Below are 14,529 nucleotides of genomic sequence, written 5' to 3' on the forward strand. Positions count from 1 at the left end.
TTCACCATTGAGCACCCTATTCAACCACAGCCTAAGTACAGGCTTCATCCCAGCAGAGTGGAGAACTGCCATTGTCATCCCCTTGCACAAAGGAGGTGCCACTACTATCCCTGAGAACTATCGCCCCATTAGCTTGACAAGTCTGACATGTAAAGCCATGGAGCGTATTATTATGGATCTCATAAACAAGGACATAGGTAATCTCCAAGCACTTGACCCAACCCAATTCAGATTCGTCAAGAGCAGATCTTCCTGTTAACCTGGTTGACTTCTTTGAGACTGTCACCAAGGCCCTGGAAGAGTGAAAGTCAGTACATAAAGATTATCTTGACTTGGCCAAGGCTTTACATAATCCCCCGCTTGGGCATAATCAAAAAGCTAACACAACTTGGCGTAAATTCCTATCTCATCAGGTGGGTGGCCAACTGGCTCACCAACAAGGTCAAAATAGGTGCCTCCACCTCCGATAGCAGACCTGTCACTAGTGGAGTTCCCCAGGGATCTTTACTGGGACCCCTACTGTTTGGCATCTACTTCTTAGAGGTCCAGGCAAAGAAAAAAGGTCTGTGTCTGACCAAGTTTGGGGACAACTCTAAGTTGGGTGCTGTCATTGACTCCCCAAATGATGATAACATATTGCAAGAGGGTCTCACAACAACTAATGACTGGTGCCAAAGTCATGGCCTCAAGTTAAATGCAAAAAAAATGTACCATCATATCATTCAGCAAAAACACAACTCCTTCTGATTACTACACCAAGGGCAACCACCTAAGTACACAACCTGTGGTGAGAGACCTGAGTACTCAAGTTGACAACAATCTCACATTCGACCATCATGTAGTAGCAGTGGTCATAAAAGCCTTTTTACTTGGTTCATCTCATAAGTAAAGGAATTGCATCCAGAAAAAAGGAGGTCATTACCTCTCTGTACTCCTCTCTCATTAGACTAATAATTAAGTATAATGCCCCATTTGGTATGTACTTCTCCAAACATCTGCACCAACTGGAAAGGCCACAGAAATACCTCACAAAGAATATCCATGGCCACCAACACCTGTCCTATGGGGACAGGCTGAAATCACTATCACTGTACTCAGTATCATACAGATTGATCAGGGGTGATCTGTGTCTCGCCTGCAAGGCAATCTCTGACGTTGCCTTACTAGAGATGTTCCATAGCCTCAAGTCTAACTCCTGGTGCATTACCCACTCAAAAGGCCTGACTCTAATATGCATCATTAAGAAAACTTGCTGGAGAGACAGGTTTGTCTCCCAGAGGCTGCCCTGTTTCTGGAATAGACTTCCCATACATGTAAAAACAGAGTACCTCACTGACACTCTTCAAGTGCAACCTTGATGAGTTGATGGGAAAGCACAAATTTGTCCTAGGGGTTCCACCTGTGTCCCTCATTGACAATGACAGGTGCTGACTGAGGTTTCTTTTTTGGGGATAAACTCTTGGCTAGGCTTGTAAGGGCTCCAGGGCCATTAGTCTATTGACCTCCTATGATCCTATGACCAGTGTTTAAGTTTCATAGCTTCTGAAAGCCCACCACTCTTTACTTTTTGAAGTCTTAACTGGTACATTCAGGCCAAGAAAGCCAAACCCCACAAGCTATAGACATGTCATGTTTCACCCTTTTTCTGACCTCAGTAAATGGATTGGCCAAACTTTGGAGGGACAGAGCTTATAACCAAGCCTGATGTCATTAAATATTAAGGTACCTGCAAAATATCCAAAATAATATCCAAACCAAAAAATAAAAAGATTACAGAGACAAAACATTCAGTTAACAGTGCAATAAACTCCCAGCCAAGCAGGAATATTCACTGTGTAATACCTTAAATCTACTGCACTGGAAAAATCATTGCATATATGCAAATGACCTCTTAAGTACATATCAATGTTTCACCTACATGGCTTCTGAATACCTTTGACTTTTTGTTTACTTTTCAAGTCTTTACTGCTACATTCAGACCAAGAAAATCACACAAGCCATGTTTCATCCTTTTTCAGATGTTTTCTAAAATTGATATTGCTGGAATTATTGACTTCCACGGTGGTGCAGCTGTAGCATTGTTGCCTCACAGCAAGAGATTCACCCGTTCAATTCCCAGCTGGAGTGCGGAGAGTGCCTTCTGTGTAGAGTCTGCATGTCCTCCCCGCGGTTAGATGGGCGTTAGAAAGACATGCGTAAATGGGTGTGCCTTCGTTGAAGGTTGAACGTCGAGCTTGGCACCTTGGCATTCGTGAAAATCAACTGGCAATCATTAGCGGATCGGAATTCCATTGTGGCGACCCCTAACCGGGAAAAGCTGAAAGACAACAACAACCGCAACAACATATTGCTGGAATTATTAGCTCAGTAAGGATACACATTTATACTCTTTCACCATTTTAGTGAATAAGTAATAATCTTAGAGAACTTGACACTAATCCCAATTTCCATTACCTGTACTTGAAATGTTAAGAACAATCCACTGAGCCAAGAGTTACACTAGTCCGAACTTGCTGTAAAGCGAAAAAAACAAGTTCAAACAAAATGGTCTGTATTAAGATGCGTAGTATTAAGTTGTCAAAAACGTAGAGCTGTAACTGGATGCCACATAAACATGATGTTATCTTTGTTTGCTGCAACTGTCCATTCATTTAAATAATCGGACTTAAATTCTGTGAGTCTATTTTTGGACATTCTTGTATAATTTGGACATCATCTGAATGGACAGTCCAGAAGATACAATTGAGCACAAAGAAACACCAGCTTGATTTGTTTGCCTTAATAAACACCAGAGGGGTAATTTCAATTAAAATTTTATATAACACAGTCTAGAAGTCTGTTGTTGGATAAACAACACACACGAGCAGTGTCCCTTCTCATGTCTTAATTAAATTAGTTTGGCAAAAGAAGTCAGCAAAGAAGCAGCAGAGCTGGTGTAAGACATGGTGAGATGCCAGCAGCTTGTGTCATTTCTTTAAGTATTACACAATGCAGATTCTCAAAGGGGAATCTGTAACCAAGGCTGGACTTTGGTCAGCTGGTGTCCTAGGCAAAAGGGTTCCACAGCGCACCCTCCCACACCACGCGGTACCCCCATCCTGGTCTATCTGCACCATCCAGATTACTGGAAAAGTGCGCCTGCTAGAGCAGCACCCTAGTTGGATGCCTAGGTGACCTATGCCTAAGGTCAGCTATATCTGTAAGATGATAAACCAGACTGGAGTTTGGTTGTATAGGAAAATTCTGCTGATAATGTGTTATTTTCTATCACTTGTAGAGGTATCAGTGACACAGGACAAAGAATGCTTACTCTCTTTTATATTTATTTTTATTCTAGGAAATTTGTAATATTAGTGTTCCTCATTTTGCCACTTATTTAGTTTGGTTAAATTACTTAATTTTGTGCACATCATCTGATTTGAAAAGTATATCGGCATTATTAATTTTTACAATTAAGAGATACAGAAAATTACTTCATTTTATTCCAGAAAACATTTTTATTTCATTCCCAAACAATAGTCGAATGACTAAAAATGAACACATATGTTAAAATGCCAGCTATGTAAAACAAAATGTATTATGCTTGTGAAACATGCCTTATTGTGAAGGTGAGTTTCAAGACAGTATGCAATACTCAGACAGCAAAGTTTTATTGCACAGTAGTGTTTCTTTTGTACTATGCAGTAGTCAGTGAAATGAGATTATATGATTCATTAACTCATCATCTTGAGTTGCACAGTGCAAGAAATGAATACACCAATGTTTTATTGTACCTTGTAGCATGTCATAGTGCAGCAGAATGTTAATGATCATTATACATCTCTGCAGTATCAACACATTTCATTTTTCTTAAACATGAAGGTCACAGAGTATGGAGCCACCCATAAGTCACAGTATTATGGCATAATAACCACACCAGAAATGTGGAAGAAACAGCAAAAGTCCAGATAAAACTCCACATATTTATTGCAGACGGTTAAGCACTTTGGTTCCCCATTTATGGAACAGAATGAAACCCACTGCGTTTTACTTCTTAACTTGGAGCAATTGGGTTCTCTAGCATTTTAGAAACCAGTCTGGAATGTTTTTACTATAATTTCAGTTAGCAGTACTCTCAAAAAATGACTTTTTTTTTCTTGGACAGTTGTACACATTATTACAGTATACTATTTAAAATTACTTAAAGAATGGGTGACCTGTAGGCCAGCACCCTGATTGGAGAAGTGCCATTCTCCAGCAGGGTGTTAATCTACAGGTAATGCCCACTGAAAAACAAGTCTGCAGCTTCATGGCAGTATATCATGCTGCCGTGGAGTTTGGAATAAAAGAAAACTAATGGCCATTATTATTTTACTCTTGCTAAGCAGCACTTTTGCTGTTTAATGAGTATAAAATACAAAAAAAAAAAAAAAAAAAATTTAAAAAATGTTTGTGTGTTTGTCTATGTGTGGATGTATGCATGTATAAGAGTGAGTGTGAGATCGATTGAATTATTATTTTACACTTACTAAGCAGCGCTTTTTTTGCTTTGTGAGGGTAAAAGTAAATGAAACATAAAAAGTGTGTGTTTTTAATTATGTTTGTCTGCATGTGTGTGTATATGTGCATGAAAGCAGAAGTTTGTGTGTAAGTGTAAGAGACACTGTGACCAGTGAGCGTGATCGAGCACTGGCAGCAACAGCAGTCGTTGAGGTCTACATACATCTCAACCTCTTAGCTAAGATAGCGCCATAAAGTCTAAAGTAAAGGGGAAGCAAAGACTCAAAATAAGAACGCATTTTAAATATTGCTCTTATAAAATTGTAAAGTTTCTGTAATGATAAGGTTTGTGTGAGCATGCGTTTTCTAAAGTGCAAGTGTGCGTGCATGTGTGAGCAAATGAGACTGAGTGACCACTGGCAGCAGCAGTAAAAACGTTTACATACCTCTCAACTTCTTAGCTCAAAAAAATCTAGATAAAGCCTGAAATAAATGGAAACGAAGACTCAAAAATAGGAACAGATTTTAAATATTTCTCTTAGAAAATTAGAAAGTTGCTTAAATGACAGGATTTGTATTACCATGAGTTTTCTGAAGGAAATAAAGCATGAAACTCAAATGTATGTCTTTACTTAGTGACTTCAATCCCCAATGACTGGCAGCAAACCATACGTTTTAGGAGTAAGGGACCAAAACATGAAGAAAATATATGCATATTTTTTAACATGTTATATTTTAATGTAAAATACTTCCTCCAGCACTATTTACATACTACAGCAAGTATGAAACATTAGGCAGAGGAACTATTTTACATAAAAAATATATAAAACAAATATAGTAATAAAAAAAAGTAAGTAAGTAAAACACAATGATTTTACAAACAGCCCATTCTCAAAGCCCAATAATGCCCTCCAGGGTGTATGTTACTGTGTAAATAACGCCCTTCCAGGGGTGTACAGACCCCTCTGCCTGCAGAGTTGGACCCCATAACACCACTGGGTGGCATTATTTGCACAGTAACACACACAGTGTTCGACATTATTGCTTCCTTATAATTGCTTAAGGAAGCAGAGTCATGGTGACCAAGTGGTAGGATCTCTTCTCAAAGTTCCAAGGTCAGGTTCAATCCTATTGCAGTCATCTGCAAACCTGGTCAGCCACAGACCACTGGTTTTGGCTTGCACCTTAGAAAAGTATATCCCAAACAGTAGAGGCCCCAAGACCAATCCTCGGGGTACATCGCTTGTTACGGGTCTACTTCTAGAGGTTGCTTCCCCTATTTTGACTGAGTGGGTTCTATCACTGAGCCAGTTAACTGCCCATCTGGTAACATACTGGTTGATGCCTAGCTGGAAGAGTTTATCTATTATGCCTGAGTGAGGAATAGTGTTGAAAGCTTTGGCTAGGTCAAGATGTAGGTGCTGTGCACCATCTTCCCCTCGTCCATGGCTTTGGTGACTGTTTCAAAGAAGTCAACCAAGTTTAACAGGCACAATCTCACTTTGACAAAACCAAACTGTGTGGAGTCAAGTGTTTGGAGGTTGCTAATGTCCTTGTTTGTAAGGTCCATGATAATGCGTTCCATGGCCTTGCAGATCAGGCTATTTAGGCTGATGGGCCTATAATTGCCCAGGTCAGTGTAGAGGGATGACAGTGGCTATGTTCCATTCAGCTGGGATGAAGCTGGTGCTTAAGCTTTGGTTGAATAGGGTGCCTAATGGTGCTGAGAGCTCATGCCTGAGTTCATGTAGGATACATCCAGGGATGTTATCGGGTCCCATGGAGACTGTATTTTTTACCTTTGAAAGGGTATTAAAGACCTGCTGCCTAGTGATGAAGGGAGAGAGGCAGGTGCTGGGGATGACCTGGTTTACTGATGGGGGGACAAGGTGGGTGAAGTTTTCACTGAACCTGTCATCAGGTTGGCTATATCTATGGCATTTATGTATGTGATGCTATTGACCATCAGTTCAGAGCAGATTTGTGTGTTACCTTTGAGAATGCGGACATATGTGAAGAAGGCCTTGGGATTGTCCTTAGTGGATGTGGCCAATTTGGACTCAAAGTTAGCCTTAGAGGATTTCACCAGTGAACTTATCTGCTTGTTCAGACAAAGGAGAGATTGCTTCCAACTCGGCACCTGCTCTTTCTTGGCCCTGGATGTAATTTTTTCCTTTTATTATAGAGTTTGTTTATTACTTCTGTCCACCAGACAGGTTTATTCTTCCTTGAGGAAGATGATTTGGTCCTGTCAGGTATTGCTGAGTCCATACAGCTATGTAGGTGCTCATATAGTTTTTTGGTTTAGGCTTGGACATTAGTGCTAATTCCAACTGAAAGGACATGGCTGTGAAGCTGCTTATACCTGCTCTGAGGATATTGTAATCAGCTTTGGAAAGGTTGTTTTGTTTGACCCTGACAAGGGGGGGGGGTGACTTCAAAAGTAATCACTTTGTGGTTGGATCTTAACAAGGAGGATGACACTGTAGGTAGCTATGATTTGAATATGTGTTTTGTCAACAGTTAACTGTCCTTGGAGTGTCTCCTGTGCGTCATACCATTTGACCAGCCTGGTGTGTATGTCTTTGATAAATATTGAAACTCCACCTCCCTTGGCTTTGTAGCCCTCCATTTGGGGTCTGAAAGTATGATAGGATGAGTAACCTAAGGCTGGGATGCTCTCCACAGCTTTGAACCAGGTTTCAGTGACTGCACAAATGTCCTCCAGGGCAAGGAATGCCTACAATGAGTGCAGTTTCATGCTATGACTCCTAAGGTTTAGCAACATGACCTTTAAATTTCATTTGGAAGAATTTTTCATGTTGGTAATTTTGTGCTCATGACTTTGCCTAAATAAGGCACTATGGGGAGGCAAGATCCTTTGCCAGAAGCCTGAAGCCCAGGGGAAACAGATGAAGGCCATCTTTGGCAAAGCATCGTGGTCTGTCAGTCATGTCCTCCCAGAATGTCAGGAACTGGATCCCCTTGGAATGACACCACAAACTAAGCCAATTGTTAAAGTCAGTCATTTTCTGTTTGTATTGAGGCATCATTCTGAGTTATGGTAGGATGCTGCTTAAGGCAAGGGACATACCTGCCTGTGACACATATTCAGTGAGCTCAATCATGTCTTTCTTCATATAGTCCAGAGAGGTATGTCTCAAGTCATTCACACCAACATGGACTATAAGAGTCATAACAGTACCTGTTGTTAAGAGACTTGTGTGTGTGTGTGTGTGTGTGTGTGTGTGTGTGTGTGTGTGTGTGTGTGTGTGTGTGTGTGTGTGTGTGTGTGTGTGTGTGTGATGTTGGAGTCTAGCACCTGACAAGCAATTTACCATGACTTTCTCCTTGTCTAGCCTGGTGAGGGGCACATCTGTGTGTCTCATGATAGATTCTCCTTTGATTAGTATGTTGGGTTTGTGGCTGGGCCTTAGAGGCTGTGAGACACAGACTTGTGTACTATGTGTGATGCTTGGTGCTGTGGTTTGTGATGTGCATGTGTGTTTTTGCTTTGGCGGTCTCTTGTTTAGGTATGTATTTGTTGAGAACCTCTGCATATGTAGGAGTGTGTTGTACAGATATGGGTGGTGGTAGAGGTGTGGTGTTCGTAGTGTTTGTGCAGACAACCTTCTCAGTGCCAAATGTACTGGCTTGTAACTGAAACAGCAAGGATTCCACATTCTTAATGTAATTGCATCTCTCACATATTGCATTTCTAGGTGGTAGCAGTAGAGGGTTGTCTTTGTACATAAGGCTGTTGCTACACTGTCTTGGGATGCCCATATCAACCAGACAAGCAGGAGAAACCATAGGAAATTGTCTGTCCACGGTTATCAGAATCTGTGGAAGAGAGGTCAGGGATAGTAAAGTGGGTACTGTCTGAGGAGAGTACCTATAGGTGTGAGTAGGGCTGGATAAAATCAATACAGTAGCTGCAGGTGAGGGCCTCACATACATAGGATTGCTGGTAATGGAAAAAATGCAACTGATCGCAAAGGTTTAAAACAGCGCAGTGGCAGTGCACGACAGGCAAACAAGCATAAACCCATGCAAAGGCTGGGTTTAAATACCACAGAAATAAAAATAAAATAGAAACACTGGGATTGACCAATCAACCCTAGTCCCTGAGCTCTTAGCTCAACACCCTATGCCAGACCAGTTCCAAGCAGTTCACTTACTCCCACTAAGTGCAGGCAGGCCGCAGCCAACACAAGATGGTATAGCGGGAAACACAAAAATTACAAAAACAGATCTGTATACAGCAAAACTGCTTAAGATATTTAAACTCAGTTTAGGCTGATACAACACAGGAGAACATATACATACTTAAATATAACAGTAGCAAACAAGAGCAAACTGATTTAAACAAAATAACCAATAAAAAAGCTCAGACTGAGTCTTGTTCCAGCAGTCATCAATCAGACAAGTTCTAACTGCACACTCCTGCAACTAGGGTGCAGGGGAACCCTCTCCAAAAAAGATGGCCTGGATTAGTGCTGAAGTTATACAAACAGAGCTAGATTCAGCAGATCTGAATCTAGTCTATGCTACAGCAAACAAGACATGCCAGTTTCAGAAAGAAACAGTTCAAATAAGCAGGCACAATAAGTCTTCAACCAGCAATTCCCATCTTAGAAGGATATAAGCTACCTCCCATGCCACAAGAGTGTAGACCACAAACCTTCTTAATGTAAAACAACTGGCCTGAAGCCCAAGTGCTTAAATCAAAAGGCTTAGAATAATAGTTACAATTTAATCAGGCTGCTAACAAGCAGTAATAAATGCAGCAGAAAAAGCAAAATAAAATAATGAAGTGGGAAGAAACACAAATACAATAAAAGCAGACTAATAAAGTGCATTGTTAGGTTAAGAGGGAAGGGATGAAACAAGATAATTCATGGTTGAGAAACTAAGGGGGTGGTCCTTCCCAAATGATCTCTGTCTACTGTGCTAAATAAATGTCTTATATTAGCTAATTTGGAGGTTGTCTTATATTAGGTAATTTGGAAGTTAAAATGGGTTGGAATGCATTTGGTGGTCTGATTTTATTACATTTACTAGTATATACTTGTTTATTGGTTTAAGTTATGTTTTCATAGGCTTTTCTTGTTATATTTGCAAAGTTCTTATTTATAGGTAGTTAAAGTTCAGCTGAGGTGAGCACTCAGTTAATTTCTTAAAACTTAAATATACCATGTGCAAAAAGTCATCACTTTTTTTACAGTAATTAAGTGCTAAGCTAATGAGTTATTCTGTCAGTTGCCTTCATAAATCATTTCTTTATGCATATGATCTATTGCACACTAACCAGTTTGTGTCTTTCTTTCTCTCTGCTGCTGTCTGAATTGATTGCCTGATCACTGACTGCAGAAACAGGGATACAAGACACAGGTAAGTAAGCAATTTTCAACTACGTTGTGTGGTATAAAACACAATGCTGTTTGTAGGTATGTGTTAATAAATCTGTGGCAGATGATTGCAGTATTGTACCATAGCTGGAATTAGGTTCCATTTCATGGCATTTAATATAAGTGGGTATTTAGTGTTAAAGAAAGAAACCAAAGAAAACATTTGTTTTTCTGTGCTTACTTCTAATGAGCAGACAAGACAAACTAGCTCCAGTAGACTTTTTCCAACGGCAAAACCATAGGGCAGCAGCCTGGTTACAGTTTATATTTTAAATACTTAAGCATTAGCCAGCATGTTGTAACTTAGAACTCTGGCTTCATTCAACGAAGAATAATAGAGGTCTTACAGTTACTTTCTGTTCACAGCTAGCATTAATTTATGTAGTTACACACACACACACACACACACACACAATTCAGAAAGGTTGTATGCATTGTTAAAATAATGAAGCAGGGATTTTTAATTAGCAGAGGTTCTACAAACATACAACACCGGGTGGATTATGGATCTCATTACCTTATGAAATAAAAACCCTTAAAAAATTGCTTTGTTTTTTTAAGAGACTTGTGGTAGTGTTATATAAACAAGTAATTATAGAAAAATATTTGCAACGCTTGATATCACAAGAAAAACAGTATATGATATATATTTATGTACACACACATTTTATATATATATATATATATATATATATATATATATATATATATATATAATGTAACATAATTCGGTAGCAACAGTGAAATGTGTATAGTGTAACTTAATAGCAAATTACTCATCCCAAATGAGCCATTGATTCCCCATTGCGGAAATGTGTCTATCTTCACAGCAATTATGAATTCCATTAACATTTAAGGTATAATATTGCTAAGTTTACAGTCCTTGGTGCACAACCATTTCTTTAACTGTGCATTAGGAAACAATAAAGAAGAGCAATCTATATAATGAATAAATAGCAATTTCTAGCAGAGACTAGAAAAGTGGCAGTATCTGTCTTACTGGCACTCTTTGCTTGTATCATATATCTGACTTACGCAGTTAAGTTATCTGCATCATCTGCAGACTCTTTGTGCATGCATCCTTTTTAAGATTATTTAAAATTCCACATAATGTTTTCAATTTTTAATTTATTTAAACTTTAATGTGCATTGAAAATCGGTTGGTATTTTATTGGTCACATTATAGGAATTTCGTTTTGTATAAGGCATGCAGCCATTCTTCTATACTTAGACACAGGAAGGGCATCGGTAGTGACAGTTTGTTCCTCATTGTTTTAGCATAGTAATTAGAGTAACAAAAAACAAAACACAAGTTACATCTGTGAATGTCTCCTACTGTCCTTGGCTTACTTCTACAGTTTATTGATTCATGGACATAGCGTGCCATTGTGTATATAAGTAATTTGTATAAACTGATGTCTATATGTGACACCGTGCTATTTATAAACCAAGACACAATACTTGGTAGCACACACAGATGGATTGCTGAAATGCCTACCAGGCATGTGTGCCAGACGTAGTACACAATGACAAGGCAAGAGCAACAGAGGCATAGCCTTTAGGTACACAGTGGCACACAGACTTGGTATATGGTCCTGACATACCTTGGTAGAATACATAAGCAAAAAGGTCAGTTATTTGGCATGATACTTACCAAACTCCCATTAAGTAACTAAACCCAGCATAACTGCAGATTTGGGGACATGGAATACATGGGCCACTAGCATGCATGTGAATTTTTTTATGTAAAATATATATTTAACAGTAAACATATAAAACTAATAAATATTCTGAAATAGTTCACAGGGTGAACTATATGCAACTATGTGTAGAACATATACACAAAAAAGGCAGACCTGTAGATGTCCTGGACTGGATATTTATGTACATTGATCTCAGTTATCAGGTGGATTCAGGCATAGACAATGTAACCTTGCAAGCTACTGCAAGCAGCTGCCTGTGGTGGGAAAGTAGATGCTCCTGCCAGGCTACATTTCTGATACCTGATGTGGGGTGGCAGATGCTGCTGTGCACAGACCAGCTCCTGACGCTGGCTACCAGGCATGTGTAGCACATGAGTCTAACATAATGTTGGTAAGAATGATATGGTCCTTCTGTAGTACCCACAAGGCATCCAACGGGAGGGTATCCATGAACCGATGAACACCACACATGCCTACAGATACGCTGAACACAAGGTCCTCCATCTGGCCAAACCCAGAAATAGAGGTTGGCCACACACATACAAACACATACACCAATACATAGAATGTATCCTGCATGTTCGTGTTTCTGGTACTGCTCAGCTTTGTCCTACATAAAGAAAAATGGTTTATAATGTACACCTCAGTGGCAACTGTTCCAGCACCTGCTATGCACTATACATGGTTACACATACTGTCAAACTTCATAGCCACATATTAAAGATGTGTATTAAAAGCTATATTGTAATACTGTACATATGTATATCACTCACATATAGAGTTGTTGTGTGCATATCATATTAGCAATACTGTCCAGTTGGCCACTTTATATGACATGGAAGGAGACCAATGCATGTTAACAAGTACATCAGTTGATCATATGGCCAGTCATGTACCATGAGATCAGGAATGTACCACGCTTATCCAAAATGTCCACTAAAAACTTAAGATGCCTAGTTGCAACAGGATTAGCACACAATGAGACTGTGTCATTGATCACTAGCTATTTCAGCAAGTGCCGGGTGAAATTTGTGCAAAACAACTTTTTCAGATAGTGGAGTGTTCTTTTTGCCATACTGTTGTGTGACCTTAGTGCAAGCAGATTTAAGTTCAGGGTGTTCTCCCACATGGAGAGTGCTGGGGGATTGCCTTTCTGAAAATAACATACCGGAGTTTCACCAAAAGTTGTTTCAGACATTTTTTTGATCATTCAGCAGTCTATGATAGACTTGTCAATCAATTGGTATGAATCTTACACAGTTTGACACATCTGTGGCATGCAGCCATCACAATGCACTGACAATCTTACATACTAGATGATGTCATATTAGGCCATTAGATATACTGATATATGCATAGAAATGTACAAATAAAACATAGCCTGATGCTAAGCAAGGCATTCTTCCCACTCCTGCTAGTGTCCTTGTTTGCCTGGCCACTTTCAAAATCTGTGGGGTGAAAGAGATGTAAAACATGAGTACAAGCCTGCATACATTAGTTATGGAATATGCAGAGTTGGTAAAAAAATCAATAATACTGAGTTATTATTACTGTGGAGTTCTTGTAATCATGGTCTCTGAATACCCTCAACCTCTCTGGTACTCTCTGCCATATGATTGACTGCTTGTGTTGACACATTGTTCCCAATTTCTAAGGATGCCTATATCTTCAGACAATCATCAGCTCAAGCAATCCTACAAATCAGCAAGGCAGTGTCCTACAGGAAGGAGGGCATTAGTGTACAGCTTATCATGGATGGGCAGAACATGACCCAAAAACAGCTGCATAATTCTTTGTCCATAAGAGAGACTGTGATGCTGATCATGACAACATCTTGACAAGTATGGCACTGTAGGCACACATGCCAATATACTGCCAGTGGGCACACCTTTGGATAACCCACATGTCAAGTTTACCTCATGCAATCTCCATGGCTTTGCACCCCTTGATGCATCATAGAGTCATAGTTATAAACTAGCCTAACAACATCCAGGGCCTTTATAAGCCTTGCTGTGCAATCCAACCAAATTGTGTCCCTGTATAACATGGGCATTTATTAGGAGGGGGCATGTTAGTTCATATGTTTTGCTGACATTCATTATATTTATTCATATTACCAGGATCCAATTTTTCCATTCTTCGTAAGACTTATTTCTAGGTTTTAGGCTTGTAAGTACTAGGCTAGCTGCCCTTTTCAAACATTTTAAGCCTAGTCAATTTCACTTTCAAGGTGAGAATCAAGCCCTCGTATCTGTGAGGTAAACACCTTCAACATTATGCCAACCCCCAACCCTAAATTATTGAGCTTATAGGTTCATAAGTAAGTACGAGGCTTGCTGCCATTGTAGACCATTTTAAGCCTGCCCAATTGCCCTTGGTGAAAATCAAACCCTGTACTTCTTGTCTGTGAGATAAATATCTTAACCACTATGCCAACCCTTAACCTCATCATTTAAGAGCTTTGTGTTCTTAAATGATATATACGTCTATGTGTGGCATGTCCTTTTGCACATTATACCACAGTATAGTATACAGGCATCTATAATGGAAGGGAACAGTGATTCATAAGTAACTTGGTAGTGGAAGCCCCACAGCATATGCATGCTTACTAGTTAATATTTAAATTGCATTTATATGTTGAGTATCCACATTGGACTGTGCATTGTTTCATAGCACAATAATTTTGTATTTCCTATAGCTGGCGGTGCTTATATAGGTATTAAGTAGGTACTCATTTGGGATGTCATGACTTTCCAACTTTCAGTGCTGCATTGATATGCCATGTAGCACACTTGTTTACATGTTTGCTATTGTAGTGTTGGCTAACAAAATGTAACTTAATATTACTACCCAAGAAACTTAAGGTTTCCCAGATGCTGTACAGAGTAATTATTCATTTCTGGTGAGAAGTGATGGAAACCACAAGAAGATGCAGA

The 14,529-nt window shown here is 39.5% G+C and overlaps 1 protein-coding gene across 3 annotated transcripts in view; it reads left to right on the top strand.

The window, feature by feature from the left end:
* Nucleotides 1-14,529, top strand: part of TENM1 (teneurin transmembrane protein 1) — a 3,721,864-nt gene that overhangs the window by 2,962,899 nt on the left and 744,436 nt on the right. For all 3 annotated transcript variants that reach the window (XM_044054336.1, XM_044054337.1, XM_044054338.1), the window contains one exon: nt 9,853-9,873. In XM_044054336.1, coding sequence (XP_043910271.1) covers nt 9,853-9,873 — 21 coding nt within the window. The remainder of the gene's footprint in view (nt 1-9,852; nt 9,874-14,529) is intronic.

Source organism: Protopterus annectens, chromosome 13.part0, assembly GCF_019279795.1.
Source record: "Protopterus annectens isolate FY-2018-M chromosome 13.part0, PAN1.0, whole genome shotgun sequence".
Lineage (NCBI taxonomy): Eukaryota > Metazoa > Chordata > Ceratodontiformes > Protopteridae > Protopterus > Protopterus annectens.